Below are 20,234 nucleotides of genomic sequence, written 5' to 3'. Positions count from 1 at the left end.
AAGATATCCCAACTCAATCATAAAGATGAAAACATTCTATTTACTAACACCATTAGTGAGCATTCACTATCATTTTTGAATGTACTGATCAAAATAACAGATGGTATTATTCACACAGAAATTCACCACAAACCAACTGATAAAAACAACGCCTTGTCATTCACAAGTTTCCACCCACAAAATTTACTAAAGAATCTTCCGTTTTCGCAGTTTTTACGCGCCAAAAGAATCTGTTCGTCTGAACAAACGTTTCAAACTAATATTGATTGCATGAGGAAGAGATATTTATCCAAAGGATTCCCGGAAGAGACTTTGAAAGATGCCATAACAAAAACTGAGCAAAGAACCAGGGAAAGTCTATTGCAATCTACACCTAAAAAACGCTCTACCAGACAAGTTTTTGTGTCTAAGTATTCCACAAGTTCCAGACAAATTAAGCAGATCATCATGAATAGATGGGACATGTTACAAAGTGAAGAGGATTTTAAAGATCTTTTTCCAGAAAAACCCTTATTTGCTTACAAAAGATCAAAGAATATCAAAGAAATCCTATCTACCACTCCTAAAACCAATGTCATAGAATTCAAAGGCACGCAACGATGCTCCAATTGTGTACATTGCAACAACGTAATTGCAGGGAATGTAGTACATCACCCCTCGACGGGTGAAACTATCAAATTGCGACATAATTCCACTTGTGATTCTAAAAATGTGATTTATGCTATAAAATGTCCGTGCGGACTTCTCTATATAGGTAAAACAGAAAGAAAGATTAAAACCAGAATCTCGGAGCACAAAAGCACGATTCGAAACACCAACCCCAAGAGTAGTCTAGCAGTACATTGGAATACATGTAAACATTCCATTTCCCAACTCAAATTTCAAGTGATTGAAAAAATGGTCCCCACCCCTGGTAGAAACTTAACTAAAACACTTCTGCAGAGGGAGATATTTTGGATCAGGAGATTAAATACGCAAGATCCTTTTGGGATCAATGATAAAGCTGATTTAGGATGTTTCCTTTAAACTGATGTTATGCACTTTGTTGGAGACATACCGACTGCAGTTATATGAATGTCCATGATTTTTACTATGAATGGCACTTGTGTTATGTACACTCATGTGTATTTTTATTTTCTTTTTTCACGCAGACACGCACTTTTTCAGTCATTTCCGGTCATCCTTCGGGCCTTCTACATCTATAGCAGTTGTCGCTGCGTTTACGAGATTGATTCTTTCTTTCCTAACATGGCGGGAGTGCAAACTTAAGATAGATGCGATTTTCAGTCCTCTTTCTATAGCTATGACGCTACTTCCGTATAAGGCAGACGCCGGTTTGACTTTCTGGTACAGCTGAGGCATCGGTGACTTCGTTTGGCTATGATAGTTTTGTAAGAAGGTGAGCGTTTGCTCTTCGGGAGATGTTGAGCTGGTTTGTAGACTTTTGAGTTTACCAACAGAGTGGCAATTTAGTTTATTTTTTCTTACAGTTTGATCCCGTGAGGCTGGTATAGTACACGTGGATTCGTTTCACTTTACAGGTCAGTGGCTTTGAGGGATATTAATTTAGTCATCTCTGTTCTTTCAAATCCCTGTAGAAAAGTTTATGCTAAAGTTGCGTATTTTCTATTTCTTATTCCCAGCACGGTTGATTAATGGCGATCAGGTACTTTTTCGGTTCGCTTGTTTTACGTCAACATTCCACCACACCGGGTGATTGGCTTTTAAGGGGTTCTCTTTCATTTTCTTATGTTGTATGATTTTGAGGATGGACATTTTCTCATGATTTATATAATAAGTTGAGTTCTGGTATATAAACGATTGTATCATGAAGTGCTGTTTTCTTGCACACCGATGTTTAAATGTGTGTATCTCTTTGATTTGTTTTTAGATCTTCCCCTGAAGAAGGGCCACTAAAAGGCCCGAAATGCATTGGGCGAACATGAATGTGTTCAATATCTGACATTAGTATTATTGTTAAAACAATTGTGATGTGCAACAATTGATTAAATTGTCAGTTTGAAAACTATGATATTCAAGTAAAACTGTGTGTTTTAATCAATGAGCATAATTGAGACATTGTTACATGATCACTAGAAAACATAAAGAATTGTTAAAATTTGTCAGCAATAGCTGCATGGGTAGGTTGCTCCGAAGCAAGGTTTCGTACTTTCACTATTCTGCAATTTATTTCAGGGTCTGTCCAGACAGTCAGCCCCCTTTCGGAAGCACCCCTTCATTAAAATCATTTAAGTAGTATAAAGATCAGTGTGCCTTTCTTACACTCCAATGTCTTTAACCTATCACCATAAGGGTTTTTCTGGACTGATACAAGGTGCCCACTAGAACTAGTGGACAGCATATATCAGGCCAACTTCTCACATCTGTTGAATGCTGGGGTCATCCGAAGGGCCAGGTCTTGAGGTCCTTCCTGAACTGGGGCAGTGTAGGCACTTGCCGGAGGTGGAGGGGGAGGTTGCTCCAGGCCTTGGCTGTGAGGTAAGGGGAGGACTTTCCTCCAGTTCTTGGCCTTGTAGATGCGTGGGATGGTGGCCAGAGAGATGTCAGCTGATCAGAGGTGTCTCTTGGGTGCGTGGATGTAGAGGTGGTTGTTTAGGTATGCTGATCTGATGCTGTGGAGGGACTTGTATGCATGAGTGAGGAGCTTTAAAGTTATTCTTCTTACGATGGGGAGCCAGTGGAGATCGCCGAGGTTTTGGATGAGTTGGTTTTGACGGGGATGTCTAGGATCAGTTTGGCTGCCGCGTTCTGGACAGTCTGGAATTTGAGGAGGAGGTTCTTGTTGATTCTGGCATAGAGGGCATTGCTTTAGTCTAATCTGCTAGTGTTGAGGGCGTTTGTGACCGTTTTTCTGGATTCGGATGGAACCCATCTGAACATTTTTTTGGAGCATGCAGAGGGTGTCGAATCGTGCCGAGGATACAGCGTTGATCTGGTGGTTCATCGTGAGCTATAAGTCAAGTATGATGCCGAGGTTCTGTGCATGGTCTGTCAGGGTGAGGGAGTTTACGAGGGCAGGGAGCCACGGTAAACACCCTAAATATCGATTCCAAAATATCGACTGCCCAGAATATCGAAGTTAAAATATAGAGTGGACAGAATATCGAATTATCAAAATATAGATAGGTCAGAATATCGAAATTGGGGTACAAAATATCGATTTCCATAATATAGAATTTAAAAATATAGAATTCCATAATATCCAATTTTAAAATATAGATTACCATAATATCGATATTTTTTTAATGTTATGTATGGTAGTATATGTGTTAAAAGTATGTATTATTTTTGTAATGTATGTTTAATTTATTTAAACAAATGAATGTTATGCAATTTAATTTTTGCGTAATTTCATTCCGTAGCGGGTTGTGGGTTTATAGGGGAATAGGGTGGGAAGTAATTTAATTATGGTTAATTAAATATTAATTATATTTATATGTTTAGTTAATTGATTGATAATTAATTATTAATTGCAACTTAATTTATATTAATTGATGAATTCATAATTATGTTCATTGTATTTTTTATTATTAGGAGCGGGTTGTGGGTTTGTAGGGGAATTGGGTGGGAAGTAATTTAATTGTAATAAAGTAAATAATTATTTTTGTATTTATGTGTATTGATAATTAATTGATAATTAATTATTAATTGGTAATTCATTTGTATTAATGGGTAAATAATTTGTATGAATTGCTAATGAATTTTTATTAATTGCAAAATTATTTTTATCAATTGATTAATTGATAATAATGTTAATTGTATTTTCTATTATTTGGAGTGGGTTGTGTGTTTATAGGGGAATTGGGTGGGAAGTAAATTAATTGTAATAAAGTAAATATTAATTGTTTTATTTATGTGTATTGATAATTAATAATTAAATATTAATTGGTAATTAATTTGTAATAATTGGTAAATAATTTCTATTAATTGATAATTAATATTTTTCAGTGGTAATTAATTGTTATTAATTGGTAATTATTTTTAATTAACTTTTTATTGGTATTGATAATTAATGTAATCCTATTTTAAATTTAAATCATTACTTTCCATACTTTTGCACTCTCAGGAGTGGGAATAGTATTTTTTACCCTCCGCTATCCAACTCTTTCCCTACTGTTGCACTCACTGGAGTGGGAATAGTAATTTTTACCCTCCTGCTATCCAACGATTTCCCTACTGTTACACTCTTTGGAGTGGGAATAGTAATTTTTACCCCTACACTATCCAGCGTTTTCCCTACTGTTGCATTCACTGGAGTGGGAATAGTAATTTGTACCCCTACGCTATCCAACGCTTTCCCTGCTGTTGCACTCTCTGGAGTGGAAATGGTAAATGTTATCCTCCCGCTATCCAACGCTTTCCCTACTGTTGCACTCTTTGGAGTGGGAATAGTAATTTGTACCCCTACGCTATCCAACGTTTTCCCTGCTGTTGCACTCACTGGAGTGGGAATAGTAATTTTTACCCCTACGCTCTCCAACGCTTTCCCTACTGTTGCACTCATTGGAGTGGGAATAGTAATTTGTACCCCTACGCTATCCAACGCTTTCCCTACTGTTGCACTCCCTGGAGTGGGAATAGTAATTTTTCCCTTCCCGCTATCCAACGCTTTCCCTGCTGTTGCACTCTCTGGAGTGGAAATGGTAAATGTTATCCTCCCGCTATCCAACGCTTTCCCTACTGTTGCACTCTTTGGAGTGGTAATAGTAATTTGTACCCCTACGCTATCCAACGTTTTCCCTGCTGTTGCACTCACTGGAGTGGGAATAGTAATTTTTACCCCTACGCTATCCAATGCTTTCTGTACTGTTGCACTCTCTGGAGTGGGAATAGTAATTTTTACCCCTACGCTATCCAATGCTTTCCCTACTGTTGGAGTCACTGGAGTGGGAATAGTAATTTTTCCCTTCCCGCTATCCAACAATTTCCCTACTGTTGCACTCTCTGGAGTGGCAATAGTAATTTTAACTCTCTCGCTATCCAATGCTTTCCATACTGTTGCACTCTTTGGAGTGGGAATAGCAATTTTTACCCCTACGCTATCCAACGTTTTCCCTACTGTTGCACTCACTTGAGTGGGAATAGTAATTTTTACCCCTACGCTATCCAACGCTTTCCCTACTGTTGCACTCACTGGAGTGGGAATAGTAATTTTTCCATTCCCGCTATCCAACGCTTTCCCTACTGTTGCACTCTCTGGAGTGGGAATAGTAATTTTTACCCCTACGCTATCCAACGCTTTCCCTATTGTTGCACTCTCTGGAGTGGGAATAGTAATTTTTACCCCTACGCTATCCAACGCTTTCCCTACTGTTGCACTCACTGGAGTGGGAATAGTAATTTTTACCCCTACGCTATCCAACGCTTTCCCTACTGTTGCACTCACTGGAGTGGGAATATTAATTTTTACCCCTATGCTATCCAACGTTTTCCTACTGTTGCACTCACTGGAGTGGGAATAGTAATATTTACGCTCTCACTATCCAACAAAAGCTCTACTTTTTTTACATTACTTTTATTATGTTTACATTTTAAGCTTTTTTATATTATAATATGTATGTTTTATTTAATTGTTTTTAATATTTAATTACTTTTATATTATTTTTAATACATTTAAAAAATTCAATATTTTAGCTAACTATATTTTAACATTCTATATTTTGGAATCGATATTTTGGTACTTACCTGTTTGTAGATAGGGAGTCGATATTCTGTCCTTCTATATTTTGGCGTCGATATTTTGGGCATTCTATATTATGTCCCTAGATATTTAGTCACTGAACCGGGGGCCACCAGGTGTCGTCCCATGACGAGGGGGTAGAGCCAAGGATGAGGACTTCTGTTATCTCAGAGTTGAGTTTCAGGCACCTTTTCTTGGTACTGGTCCTCATCACTGTAGTATGAATGGGTGGGGCCGAGGCTTGGAAGCTTGTTCATTTTCATAGTCAATGCAGTATGGGTGAGGTCCCTAGGTGTGGCGAGCTTGGTAATGGTCATTATCACTGCACTTGAGGTTCTATTTTTATATTTTCATGTTTGCAAACAGGCTCTATCCTTCTGAAAGAGGCATGTACCAAAATGTTATATGGTTTGTGGGAAAGGTGATTCTATGACTATGTATTATATGGGATAAAGTACCTCCTTCCTCTATATTGTTAAGAATGTCCTCAGTGACTTGCAATATCCTTAGAATGTATGGCGAGGGGACTTTATTCCTTATGTAAACTCTTGATTGCTGGATACGGGATGTGGGTATCCTTAAAAAGAGGAGGATGAGCTGAGAAGAAACTTTATAAGCATTGAGGCAGACTCACCCTGGGGGACAGACATAGGAAATCTTTTAGGTGCCATATATTTTTGACATAGGATTTGTCTTAGGTGAGACTAGTCATCAATCCCTTGATGATCCTTTGGGGATGGTTAGATGTTTTTAAGGGATCGTAAATTACGAACAGTGTGATTCCTGGCCAGACATGGGAGGTGCAAACAGTGTGGGTTGGTAGCTAAGCAGGGTAAGGTCTGTGTGGAGCTTAAGTCTCTGAGAGGAAAACTTCACTTCTCATCCGTTACCGGGTTTGGTCTGGAGATTTGTGAATTGTTAGTTAGACATGGCTTCACGGGTTGTCAGAAGGGATATAGAAGAGAGATTCTGATCTCATCTCCAATGGACTGGTGCCCCTCATCCCATCTCCCATTTATGATACACTCTTCCCACTGACGCTTCTTCCTTCAGTCTGCCGATTGACTTTGGTTTGGTCTCACAATGATACTATGAGTTCAAAACTTTCATGTCCCTCAAAAGAATAAACCACCGATCCAAATTAATCCTTGGAAATTCCTCCCTCACATAATCCCAAATATATTTCTGAAAGGTAGGTAGAAAACAAGTTTATTGGGACATTTGTCCATAAAACATACTAAGACAGTAAAAACAGTAAAAAATGATTAAAAACCCACCTAACTCTTCCATGAATAATCTGCCCTAATGTAGCCCACCCTTAAAATTTTGTTTGACAGACTGTGTAAAATAAGCAATTCCTACAGCCACTTTGAGGTAACGCATTTTGTACTGCTCTATATTTTGCAAACAAAGGTCTTAAAAACGTAATCTGGTTAGAAATATAAAAATCACATTCTATAAGTATTGTATTGTATTGTATTGTATAGTGCATCCTGGCGCTCAGAGACAAAGGTGGAGAAACATATTGAGTAGTCAATTCAGCTAAATAAGGGATTGCTGTCTGTCCAAGGCGAATAACCAGGTCTTGAGGCCTCTTCTAAACCCCATCAAGGATCCGGCCAGCCTTAAGTCCTGGGGGATCTTGTTCTAGAGACGTGCGGCTGCCGTGCTGAAGGCCCTGCCTCCCATCCTAGCTAGTTTGATTTTAGCGATGGAAGCTAGGCCTTGACTGGATGATTGGAGAGGTCTTTTAGGTTCATACCATGAGAAGCGCTCTCGCAGGGGAAGCGGACCAGTATTGTGTAGGGCCTTATAGACCAGTGCCAGGGATTTAAAAGTGATTCTGTCTTTTACAGGTAGCCAATGCAGATCCCTCAGTGCCTGTTGCACGGAGGAATCGCGCTGTAGATTCAGTGCCAGTTTGGCTGCCATAGACTGGATTCGTTGTAACCCCTGCACAATGTATTGGGGAGCACCCAGATACAAGGAGTTACAATAATCCAGTCTACTCAGGATTACACTCTGGACCACTAAAGGCCTTGCCTCGCTAGGTAAGAGTGGTCGAATTTGGCAGAGGGCTCTCAGCAAGGAAAGACAGGTGCTGATGGTTTTGTTGGCCTGAGTTAGCATCTGGAGATTCTCATCTACCATGACCCCCAGATTGCGGACCGTTTTGGCAGCTTCTATAGGGATATCCTCTGGTCGGAGCCTGAACTCACCCAGAAGAGGGTGAGGTATTCTGGCAGCATGACATAGCAGCAGCTCCGTTTTCTCGGCGTTCAGCTGCAGGGAGTTGGTCTTCAGCCAGTCTACGACCAGCCCCATGCATTCCTGAAAGGAACTTATAGAAACCGAATCTTTCCCTTCAAGGGAGAACAACAATTGAATGTCGTCCGCATAGTTAACCACTTTGATCCCGAAAGATTTTATAATGGGGATCAGTGGACTTAGGTATACATTAAAAAGGATCGGGCTGATTGCCGAGCCCTGGGGTACACCGTGGCGGACCGGGGACCAAGGGGAGGTGAAGGGAGTGATCATGACTGCCTGCTGCCGGCCCTCTAAATAGGAGCGCATCCATTCCAGGGCGCTTCCCTTGACCCCCAGCTCTGTCAATCTTGACAACAGTACAGCATGGCTGACTGTATCGAACGCGGCCGACATGTCTAACAGCACAAGTACTGAAGACTTTCCTTTGTCGGCTCGCATACGAAGTTCATCCATTACCGTTGTCAAGGCAGTTTCCGTTCCATGTCCCGGTCAGAAACCAAACTGGTCACTGTCCAGCAGTTGATTCGCTTCCAGATAGTTAGACAGGGATTTACTAACCACCTTTTCCAGAATTTTGATTGGAAAAGGCAGTAGAGAGATGGGACGGAAGTTAACGGGTAGCTTAGGGTCAAGAGAGGGCTTCTTCAACAGGGGGGTGACTATCGCCTGTTTCCAACAGTCTGGTACTGTTCCCTCATTCAAGGATTGGCAGCAAATATGCCAGAGGTCAGGAAAAAGACTGCGGCCAGCCTCCTTCCACATTTTATGAGGAAGGGGATCAAGAGGTGAGCCAGATGAAATTTGCTGAGCTATGATGCCAAAGGCCTCCTCTATGGGGGGTGGAAATCAGATCAGAGAGGTATCTGTCCTGACAGCCTCACTGATGGGTATCATATCCATTGAACTGCAGTCAAGTTCGCCTACGATTTTAGTGACCTTGTCGGTAAAGAAGGAGGCGACCTCATTGCACAGGTTCTGCGATGGATGGATTCTGTTAGCCAGGCAGCCAGGATTGCCAAGATCTCTGACAATACTAAAAAGAGCCTTGGAACTATTGGATGCCTGTAAGATGGAGCTTGCGTAGAATTGTGCCTTGGCCTCCTTGATTGCCTGTTTATATTGAGCTTGAATTAATTTTAAGGCTATTTTATCGGATTCTTGATAGGCCCTACGCCACCTTCTCTCAGACTGCCGGTGGGCTAAACGCAGCCCTCTCAGCTCCTCATTGAACCAAGGGGCCGAGGGTGTACTTCTGATCTTAAGCTTTTTCCTGGGGAAATGCTCTTCCAGAATGATGTTAATAGAGTTACTGTATCTAGTGTAACTTTCCTCAACAGTATGTGTAACAAGGAACATTTTACCTTTAGGAGACAAACGGAAAAGTCATTAGCATCCTGCATCATGGAACACCAAATGTGGGACAAGTAAATCGGGTTGCATTCCACTCTCTTAAAGATTCACTCCGCAAACGGGTATCGGGTAAATGTGCCAGGTAGGGGAAGACCACGTCAGGACCCAGTGTGCTTAATGAAAAGTTGATAGACAGTTTCTTTCTCAGGTAGGCTGAGTCTAGCAACCTGGCAGCCTTTGCCACATACTTTTCTAAAACTGGTATGCCAGTAAAGGGGGGCCAGGCTACGATTGTACTGTGGTCTGAACGTAGGTTCTTAAGGTCCCTTAGACTATTCATTCTGCCTTGGATCTCATCCCATGACAGTTTGGCGACCTTTGAGGCTTCAAATTCAACTGAGAATTTATTAAACAACCACCAGCAAGTTCCAGGAGGTTAGGTTCAGTTCCCACCTTATACCCTGGACCATGGTGCCTGGTGTGAGCGACAGAAGCCTTCTGAGAACCACCCCTTCCAACTAATCCCACTCACAGGAAGAGTTTGTAGTAGACAATAGGCTCACTCATGACAACAATTGACGATTCCATGAAAAAGAATAAGAACTCAACTAAAGTCAAATATTCAAATCTTTGTCAATCCTGGAGTCCAGAAGCCATTGGTCAGAGCTCACCTCCATACCGCCCTCCCACCAATCATCCCGCCCTCGGTACTGTGGTCATATTAGAACTTCGCAAACCTCTATCAGTCACTAAATGCAGTTCAGGTGCATATATCAGTTTCTGAAGCCTTACCCGCCATAGAGATGTGCACGCCTTGTTCCTGCTGAGTGAGGCGGTTCCTCATCAAACAGGACACATTCTGGTTGGATTTTGATTTCATGACGATGGTGATGGCCCCGTAGAACAAGCCGTCTTCATCTGCAGCCCATGTCTCGGTGAGCGGTGGCAAGGATTTCTTGTTCACATCCTGCCACATGGCTTCCGGCTCTGGATACCAACCTGAAGATTTACACGCGACCCGGATCCCTCCGTCGTCATTGTGATCAACATGGATGTGGGGGATGGAGCCGAAGCCTTCAAGGTGGAAGGAAAGCAAAGAAACCCAGTCATATTCAGTCAGTGGTTGCATATCACCTTGTGATGGAAACAGCAGTTTCACATTAACGGAATAAGGCTATGAGGCGGACCCAGTATGGACATGCCTGCCTGATGCAAATTTCCAAATATATATTGATGGAGATAATTAGAATGTTTCAATGACCTCCATCGTCCACTGTTTAATACCAGCCACATCAATGCCCAGTACCCCGTGCCAGCCACAGACACCAACAGACAGCGTAGAATTCATCCCCATGACGCGGGTATCTCTCCAAGAACAACTGCGATCCCTTCGTGCCAAGACTAAGGTGAACCAAGTGACCCACAACAGGAATCAGGCCAAAGGGCAAATGCATCTAGAAGGACCCTTTGAATCTTACCCATCATCGTGTGCACTCCTTGGGCCCGATTCACAGAACTAACTTAAGATAAAATCCTAAACTTACTACCATTTTGGTATTCACAGAAGGCACTTACTCATTTTGGTATTCACAGAAGACACTTACTCACTTCGGTATTCACAGAAGTTAGGAGTCCTAACTTTAGGACTCCTAAATGCCTTCTGTGAATACCGAAAGTCTTAAAATTAGGATTTTTCGCAGTTTAGTAGTAGTATAGTTAGGACTTCTAACTTTAGGACTCCTAAATGCCTTCTGTGAATACCGAAAGCCTTAAAATTAGGATGTTTCTCAGTTTAGTAGTAGTATAGTTAGGACTCCTAACTTTAGGACTCCTAAATGCCTTCTGTGAATACCGAAAGCCTTAAAATTAGGATTTTTCTCAGTTTAGTAGTAGTAAAGTTAGGAGTCCTAACTTTAGGACTCCTAAACTGAGAAAAATCCTAATTTTAAGACTTTCGGTATTCACAGAAGGCATTTAGGAGTCCTAAAGTTAGGACTCCTAACTTCTGTGAATACCGAAGCGAGTAAGTGTCTTCTGTGAATACCAAAATGAGTGTGGGGCATATGTATCAACATCACCATTTGCGATTCTCAAATAGCGATTTTTAAGGAATCGCTATTTGAGAATTGCAAAACGGGATGTATTTAAAAAATTGCAAACTTTTTGCGATTTCTTAAAATTCCTTAATTGCGATTAGCAAATTGCGAAATCGCAATTAAGGAATACCTGCCCATTCATTCCTATGGGCCAGGAGACCCATAGGAATGTATGTAAAGTAATTCTCAAATTGCGATTAGCAATTTGCTAATCGCAATTTGAGAATAATTTCAAAGGTGCAAGGGTGTCAAGATGACACCCTGATACACCCCTGAAATTAGCATGTGTGGTCATATGGCGCACACACATGCCCTAAGGGCATGTATGTGCGTCACGTGGCACGTTGTAAGATTACAAAACATGCATTTTTAAAAGAAATCGCAAATTAACACCAACTAGTAGTTGGTGGTAATTTGCGATTTCTTAAGGATTAATCGCAATCCTTTGGTGAGTGTTACATTTCATTTAAGAAATCGCAATTTGCGATTTCTTAAATGCCTACGCAAACTTAAGAAATCGCTAAATTAGCGATTCCTTAAATTTGCGTTGGGATGTGGCTCATACATCCCGTTTTGCGAATTTTTAATCGCAAACGCTGTATTTTGCGAATCGCAGCGTTTGCGACTAAAAATTTGCTTGATACATATGCCCCTGTGTGCCTTCCGTGAATACGAAAATGGTAGTAAGTTTAGGATTTTGTCTTAAGTTAGTTTTGTGAATCGGGCCCTATGCCTTTAGTCTCCCTGAAATAACCTCAGTAAGGGAGCTGGTAGAAAAACGTTCATGAAATCACATGAAAATCTCACAAAATTAAACTTTTAGAGAAAATTTGGCTTGCCAGTGTCCTGGGCGACTGTTTTAATGTGAGGGCAAAATAAAAGTGAGATCATATATTTACAAGACTCTTTCAGCACGGAACATTGGGAAATGCAAAACTTCAAGTAAATGTAACAAATGTCATACAATGCGAGTATGGTGTCCATAGAGAGCCCGGAGACCAGACTCTCAGGTTATGGCCCCTTCTACAATATGGTGGAATTCAAGTCAGCCTGTGACTTTGTGAGTTTTAGAAGATTGTGCAAAAAAAAGAAGGCATTGTGGGATGTGGTGTTAAGCATCAAGCTCAGTGGTAACATCGGCATGGTAGTTAAAGTCTCCAATCTTGTGTATCTAGTACATAGGGTGCTAGTCGCTTTGTTTTTTTGGGGCTGAAATTCTTTGTCCCAGAGGGCAGTAAATAAGAGCGCGATTCCAGGAGTTGCAGTCTGGGGGATGGAATTTAAATGTAATCAGCTCAGCCCAGTTAGTGAGTAGAGAGTCAAGAATTTCAACTCTACGGGAGTCCCGGAAGGCTACAACTATTCCAACACCTGGTTTGAGTTCCCTGTCTTGCCTTATTAATTTCTAATTTTCTGACAATGCTATAGGTATACAGGGCAATGCTGACTGGTGTATCCATGTTTCTGTGATGAAACACAAATCTGGTTGCGTTGGGGTGAGAAGGTCCCAAATTTCCAAAAAATGTTTGGGAATTGACCTGGCATTGATGTAAATGCATTTGAGTGTAGAGGGACATTGCTGTGATTTATTGAAGGACCCAGGTCTGGAGGGGGAGGGCTTAGTAGAGACTTTGTGTGCCTGTTTATGTGGTGAGGACTGTCTTCCTTGTCCAGTCTTGCTGTAGGGTTGGTGATAGGCATGTAAACCTGCATATTTGGCAAGCCAAAGGACCTTCAAATGTGACAGGGTAATGGGGGACGCAGTGTGAGTAGTTAGATCTGAGATTTGTTAAATCATTATTATTATAGTGTAGTATAGATTGTAGGGTGGAGATGTGGGTTTCCTAGAGCTTGGCAACGGTCTGGCGCGGACTGGCGTAGATGAACTTGCCTTTTGTGCGCCCACTGCGCTTCAGCGCCAGGCGTGTAATTTATGCAGGAAAACCCTGGCAGCTAGACTGCTGCTGTCCAGTGATTGGTGGCCATTGCAAAATAGCCGCGTCACTGCAATCGCTTCCTGATCTCCCTCCGCTCAATCGTCAGAGTCGTGTTGGACCGGGGAGCTCAGGAGAGAAAGTTAAAAATACAGTGGACATTTTCAGGAAACAATTTACAGTTTAGAACTGCAGATATTATTTTGAATTGGCTGCATGAGCAAGTGCTGAAAATACTAAGATACGGTGCAAGCAAGTAATATGGAGATAATGGCGGTTAGAAGCAAGAGGTTAAGATTGCATGCCTTAAGGAGAGTGCTCCTCTGTGGCCTGCCCGTCTGCTGCCTTCAGTCAGAGAGACCCTCTTCAGGCTGGTGTACACCTTCGCCCCTTCTCTTTGGTCACATATACCCACTTCAGGCTGGTGTACACCTTAGCCCCTTCTTGTTGGTTACATGTACCCTCTTCAGGCTGGTGTATTCCCTTTGCCTTTAGTCACATATACCCTCTTCAGGCTGGTTTACACCCTCGCCCCTTCTCTTTGGTCACATATACCCTTTTGAGGCTGGAGGCCTCCCTTCACCCCTTCTCGTTGGTGACATATACCCACGTCAGGCTGGTGGACTTCCTTCATCCCTTCTTGCTGGTCACATATACTGTCTGCAGCCTCGAGGACTCTCTTCACCCCTTCTGTTTGGTCACATATACCCTCTACAGACTGGAGGGCTCCCTTTGCCCCTTCTCGATGGTCACATATATCAATCAATCATTTGTAAAGCACACTACATACCAGCGAGGCTCTCAAGGCGCTGGGGGCCGCTACTGATCGAACAGCCAGGTGTTGAGTATCCTCCTGAAGGTCAGCAGGTCTTGGGTCTGTCGTATGCTCAGTGAGAGGGTGTTCCATGTCTTGGCGGGGAGGTGGGAGAAGGATCTCCTGCCGGTGGTTGCTCTTCGGATGCGTGGGACGGTGGCGAGTGAGAGGTCGGCGTAGCGTAGCTGGCGGTTGGGGATGTAGAAGGAGAGCCGTCTGTTGAGGTAGGCTGCGCCGGTCTTGTGGAGTGCTTTGTGGGCATGGATGAGGAGCTTGAAGGATATCCTCTTGTTGACAGGGAGCCAGTGCAGGTTTCTCAATTGGGGGGTGTTGTGGTCGTGTCGAGGATCAGTCACGCCGAGGCGTTTTGGATGCGTTGTAGTCGTTTGATGAGCTTGGTCGGGGCACCCGCGTAGAGGGTGTTTCCGTAGTCAAGTCTGCTGCTGATGAGGGCCTGGGTGACTGTCTTTCTTGTATCTGTCTGGATCCATCTGTAGATCTTGCGGAGCATGTGGAGGGTGTTGAAGCAGGAGGAGGAGACAGCGTTGACTTGCTTGGTCATTGAGAGCGTTGAGTCGAGGATGATTCCTATGTTGCGTGTGTGGTCGGTGGGGGTCGGGGCTGCCCCCAGTACGGTCGGCCACCAGGAGTCGTCCCAGGCTGAGGGGTTGGAGCTGAGGATGAGGACCTCCGTCTTGTCCGAGTTCAGCTTCAGGCGGCTGATCTTCATCCAGTCGGCGACGGCCTTCATTCGTGGAGGTTGGCTTTGGCGGTGGTGGGGTCCTTGGTGAGGGAGAGGATCAGTTGAGTGACGTCTGCGTAGGAGATTATGTTGAGGTCGTGCTGTCGGGCGACGTGTGCGAGCGAGGCCATGTAAATATTGAACAGTGTCGGGTTGAGGGAGGACCCCTGGGGTACACCGCAGATGATCTCGGAGGCTTTGGAACCGAATCAGGGGAGGCGGACGCTCTGGGTTCTACCGGAGAGGAAAGAGGTGGTCCATTCCAGAGCCTTGTCTCGGATCCCTGGGGCCTGGAGGCGTGCACGTAGTGTGCGGTGGCAGACGGTGTCGAAGGCGGCAGAGAGGTCTAGGAGGATGTGTGCTGCGGTCTCACCGTTGTCCAGCAGAGTCCTGATGTCGTCGGTGGCGGCGATGAGGGCAGTCTCGGTGCTGTGGTTGCTGAGGAACCCTGACTGGGAAGGGTCCAGGATTCTGTTTTCTTCGAGGTATCAGATTAGCTGTCTCTTGACGATGACCTTGGCCGGGAAGGGGAGCAGCGAGATGTGCTGGAAGTTCTTGAGGTCTCTTGGGTCTGCCTTAGGTTTTTTGAGTAGGGCGTTTATCTCGGCGTGTTTCCAGCTCTCTGGGAAGGTCACGGTCTTGAGGGAGAGGTTGATGACGTTGCGCAGGTAGGGTGCGACGGAGCTGCTTGCTTTGTTGAAGACGTGGTGCGGGAATTGGTCTGACAGAGAGCCGGAGCGGATTGTGCTCATGGTCTGATGGTGTCATCGACGCTCACGCTGGCCCAGGCTAGCAGAGGGTCGTGGTCGATGGTGTGCGGAAGGTCTGTTGTGTTGCTGTCTTTTTGGGGCTGTCTGGCTGTTGAAGCTGTCGTGGATGTCTGCTATCTTGCGGTGGAAGAAGGTGGCGAGGGAGTCGCACAGGGCTTGCGACGGTGGGATGTCGTTGGTGTTGGAGCTGGGGTTGAAGAGTTCCTTCATGATGTTGAAGAGCTCCTTGCTATTGTGTGCGTTGTTGTCAAGGCGGTCTTTGAAGGAGGTCCTCTTGGCCTCCCTGATGAGGTGGTGGTGGTTCTGGATCGTGTTGTGGTGTGCTCCATGGCTGTCCGGTGTTTGTTCATTGTGCCGTTCCTTCTCTAGTTTCCGGCAGGCTTGCTTGGAGGCAAGGAGTTCTGGGGTGAACCAGCTGGCCCTCTTGCTGGTGTCTCTGTGGGGGGGGTTTCTTCAACGGGGCGAGGGTTTTAGCGCAGTCCTCGATCCAGCGTCTGAGGCTGTGGGCACCTTCGTCGGCATTGGAGGGTTCGGTGAGTGGGCTGAGATCGAGGTTTGCATGTACTTGGTCTTCGGTGATTTTGCTCCAGCAGCGGCGGGGATCTGTTGGGTGCGGTGGTGTGTGGTGGGTTTCTGTAAGGTGAAGTGGATGCAGCCGTGGTTTGTCCAGAGGAGTTCGGTGGTGTGGCTGACGGAGATGTGCGGGATTGAGGAGAAGAAGGGGTCGAGCGTGTAGCCGGCGGAGTGGTTGGGCGTTGCGATGAGTTGCTTCAGTCCGAGGTTGGCGAGGTTATGATCAGGATTGTGGAGTTGTTGTTGTTGTTGTTCTCAAGGTGAAACTTCAGGTCTCCGAGGAGGATGTAGTCGGTGGAGGTCAGGGTGTGCGTGCTGATGAAGTTGGCGATGGAGTTGCTGAACTGGGGACGGGGTCCGGGTGGTCGGTAGACGAGGGTGCCTCTGAGGGTGGAGTTAGGGTCTGTGTGGATCTGGAAGTGCATGTGTTTGGCGGTGCTGAGAGCGTTGTCGGTGCTAGTCGAGACCCTGATGCTGTTTTTGTGGACGATGGCGATTCCTCCTCCGACTCCGTTGGTGTGGTCCCTACGGGTTGTCTTGTAGCCGTCTGGGACAGCTATGGCGATGTCGGGTGCGGAGGAGTCGTTCAGCCAGGTCTCTGTCAGGATGGCGACGTCCAGGGATGTTGTGTTGAGCAGGTCCCAGAGCTCGACGGTGTGTTTGCATGCAGAGCGGGTGTTCAGTAGTATGCATCGGAGGTGGTTGGGGTCTTTTTTGGCGGTGTTTCGTCGGCTCTGAGGCTGGTGTAGCTCCAGTTCTGGCAGGTGAAGGGACCGTGTGTGCGTTCCGGGGCGGCCTTGAAGCAGGCATGGGTCCGTCCGGAGTTGAGAGCGTGCAGAGTGCTGGCGTCGTAGTGGCCTCGAAGACCAAGGGGGGTTCTGGCTCAATTGACAGCACGGCCAAACCAAAACTAATCTAAATAATAAAACAAGCGCCAATGCTGTATGTGTTTCACCTATGATTTACGTAGTGAACTGAATAGAACAGGGACACTAGCAACCACTTTGTCGTTGGATTTAATCCAAGAAATGTTTACCATTTTATATACACTGCATTTTTTTTGTTTTTTGTTAATAAAGCAAGCTCATTACAACAAGAGACAACAAAATCAGACAACAATAACGACATTTCAACTGAATTTGATACAATTTGACACCTGTGCAAAAAGAGAACTCTGCTCTACCTTACATGCATCTCAATCATACCACACATTCAACCTCACTAGACAAAAAAACACATTATAATAACAATATATACAATATACATACAGGCCATCAATATCTAGCAATTAGCATAGTCATAAATCAATAAACTGTTTTCTTAAAGCAAAGATTGGCCGAAAGCGGAGAGGGGTCTACGCGTTTCGAATCCCACAGAATGCTGGGATTCTCATCAGGACCAACGTGTAGCTGCAACAAATCAGAAAACAGAGAAGTTCTTTATTCTAGTGACCCAACTCTAATGTGTGATAGCTGCATATGTTCAAAAGGGCTCTTACCTCAAGGTGTAGCAGGCCGAATTATTATCTAAGGTGTTACTTCTTCATACCGACACCTAAATGCAATAAGGACCAAAGACGAATCAATTTTTATGTTTATATGGCCAAAAGGACGACCAAAGGAAGGAACGATCAATAAAAGAAAACACACCTTATGTATAGAGTTGTAATAAGCCGGGGACCTGGGCCAGAAAGATTCTTTGTCTTCGTAGCTTTGTTTGGATCAACAAATGCCCCAACACGGCGTTCGCGTATTCTAAAAAGCCAAACACGCTGCGTGTAAGTGTGTCTCTCGGTTCGTACAGCTGGGTATTAGTTGTATAAATCTTGACGTGGAGCTTATTTTCTTACCTCGGTACTGGGGGCAAGGAGAGTGACCTTTTTCACTCAATTTGGAAAAAGCGATTTCTGTGGAACAACGGGCGACTTGGCTGGCGTGGAGAATGAATCTCAGCGTCCGTTAAATCTGCAAGAATGGACGGATGAAACAACCCAATGAGTAAATGTCCGCGTCTAAATCGTGAAGTTTGCGTGTGGCCGTCATGGGGGTATCAAAGCCATTTTACCTGGAGGAGCGTAGATGCTCGTGTCCTTTTTCCTCGGTGGCTGGCCTCAGGACTGATGCAGGCTGCAGGCGGCCATTGCCGTCAGACGTATTTACACGTTTTCCGACGCTCGTTTCTAAACTACAAGTGACATGGGAGTTGTAGTTTTTTTGGAAAAAAAATCGGAATTTCTGTTTGAATTTCTCTTTGTATCGCTCCATGATGGATGAGCGTAGGTACTTCCTTGGTTTGTTTGGCTGGAACGTTTAGGTGGTTTTGGCAACCACATAATGGGTTGTTTGTGAAATCAAGGACATCAGATAGACTACAAGTATGGTGGAATATGTAGTTGTCTATAGAACACATTGCAATTGGAACCAGTCTACCCGTCATTTATTATTGTGTAAATAGAAACAATAATTCACTGGTTCATAGATTGTAAATTTCCGAGAGTTCATTCAAACCATCAGTTGCCGTATTGAATTTAATTATGAGCCTGGCTTCACTTTTCAGTAGTTTGGCGTCCAAGTCGCCACCTCGCTGGTCGCGTTCCACTTTTTTTTTTTTTTTTTTTTGAAAAACCTTTATTGATCAAGAACAGAGCATACACAGCTTCTTGCCTACAACCATGTCACCTGGCCGGCAGCAACAACATGCAGTGCAATAGGCATAGAACACTTGCTAGACAGGAGTAAGTCAGGCTCACAGCATGTCGCCTACAACCCATGTCGACCGGCCGCTGGGTATTACATTAAGGCTGCTGATGCAGGTATATAGTGGCAACGATAACAGCAAGAAGCACACAACCAATTACCCTGTGAGGTTTCGTTTTTCATTTTGTCAGAACCAACTTTTAACTTCAATGAGAACTGTACACCCCCAGTGCGTGTCCACCATACTTAGTATGTGGCGTAAGGAACTGTTCAGTGCAGAGCCGTGGTATGAGGTGTACCCATGGCTAGGTACAAATCAACTGTAGGGTTATGTTGCTCTGCCCGTAACTGGCCTAGCCAGTGACCTGGGGGGAGATATCCTTGATGCAATGTAGTGAACATGAACCGGTGCTACACACGACACAACCACTCAACCTGCGCTGCGGCGGGGAAAGCTTGATGGCATCTCGAATCTGGGGAAATGGCATCCCGCCCCCTCCCACCCATGTAGCAGGCGCAGAAAAATGCTGTCATACCAGCAAGCATGTACTCGGTCCGAGCAAACGGGGAGCGTCCCGTACACCCATCCTGGGGGGGGGTGGGGGGGGGGGAAACAGGAAGACGAAAAAGGGGTCAAGGCAATCAATCCGTCGTAGCGGTCTATGGGGTAGAGACTGCACAAGGCGTGGCCGAGGAGTCGGCTCTCCCAACGTTCCCAGTCCCGCCCTCATCGGCATCTCCCCCCTCATCGGCCCGCAGGAGGTAAGCGACGAGGGGTCCCCAGAGGTCCTTAGGCCGCGACTTGGGGGGCAAGAGATCAGCATACTGCTGAAGCCTTTCCTGCCATGTAGACATAGTACTCAGCCAGTCCTTGAATTTAGGCGCCCGTCCTCGTCCCCATCTACACGCCACGTGGCGCTTGGCCAGCAGGAGTCCCAGAGCAAAGAATTTCCGATGCGTCTTGAGCACCGGGTGCGACCGGCCCAACAGAGCGAGCTCAGGGCAAGGCGCGGTGGGCACCCCGACCATCTCGGACAGGGCCGAGAAGACCTCCTCCCAATAAGCGGCAACAGCTGGGCACGTCCAGGCCAGATGGAGAAAGCCAGCGCCCAACCTCCTGCATCTCACACAGCGGTCATCACCTCGCAGCCCGATTCGGCACAGTTTGGCAGGGGTATAGTAGAGGCGGTGCAAATATTTAAAGTGGACTAATCTAAGTCGCGCATTACCCGTGACCGCGGTGGTATGAGAGCAACTCTCCTCCCATTGTTCGTCCGACATCAGGTT

At 45.0% G+C, this 20,234-nt stretch overlaps 1 protein-coding gene across 3 annotated transcripts in view; it reads right to left on the bottom strand.

Moving 5' to 3' along the window:
* Positions 1–20,234, bottom strand: part of LOC146829915 (butyrophilin subfamily 2 member A1-like) — a 193,064-nt gene that overhangs the window by 54,095 nt on the left and 118,735 nt on the right. For all 3 annotated transcript variants that reach the window (XM_085604184.1, XM_085604186.1, XM_085604185.1), the window contains one exon: positions 10,115–10,396. In XM_085604184.1, the coding sequence (XP_085460310.1) occupies positions 10,115–10,396 (282 nt within the window). The remainder of the gene's footprint in view (positions 1–10,114; positions 10,397–20,234) is intronic.

The sequence above is a fragment of the Triturus cristatus genome, chromosome 5_1 (genome assembly GCF_964204655.1).
Source record: "Triturus cristatus chromosome 5_1, aTriCri1.1, whole genome shotgun sequence".
NCBI lineage: Eukaryota > Metazoa > Chordata > Amphibia > Caudata > Salamandridae > Triturus > Triturus cristatus.
Note: the sequence above shows the minus strand (reverse complement) of the source record. Positions and strands in the feature narration are given on the sequence as shown.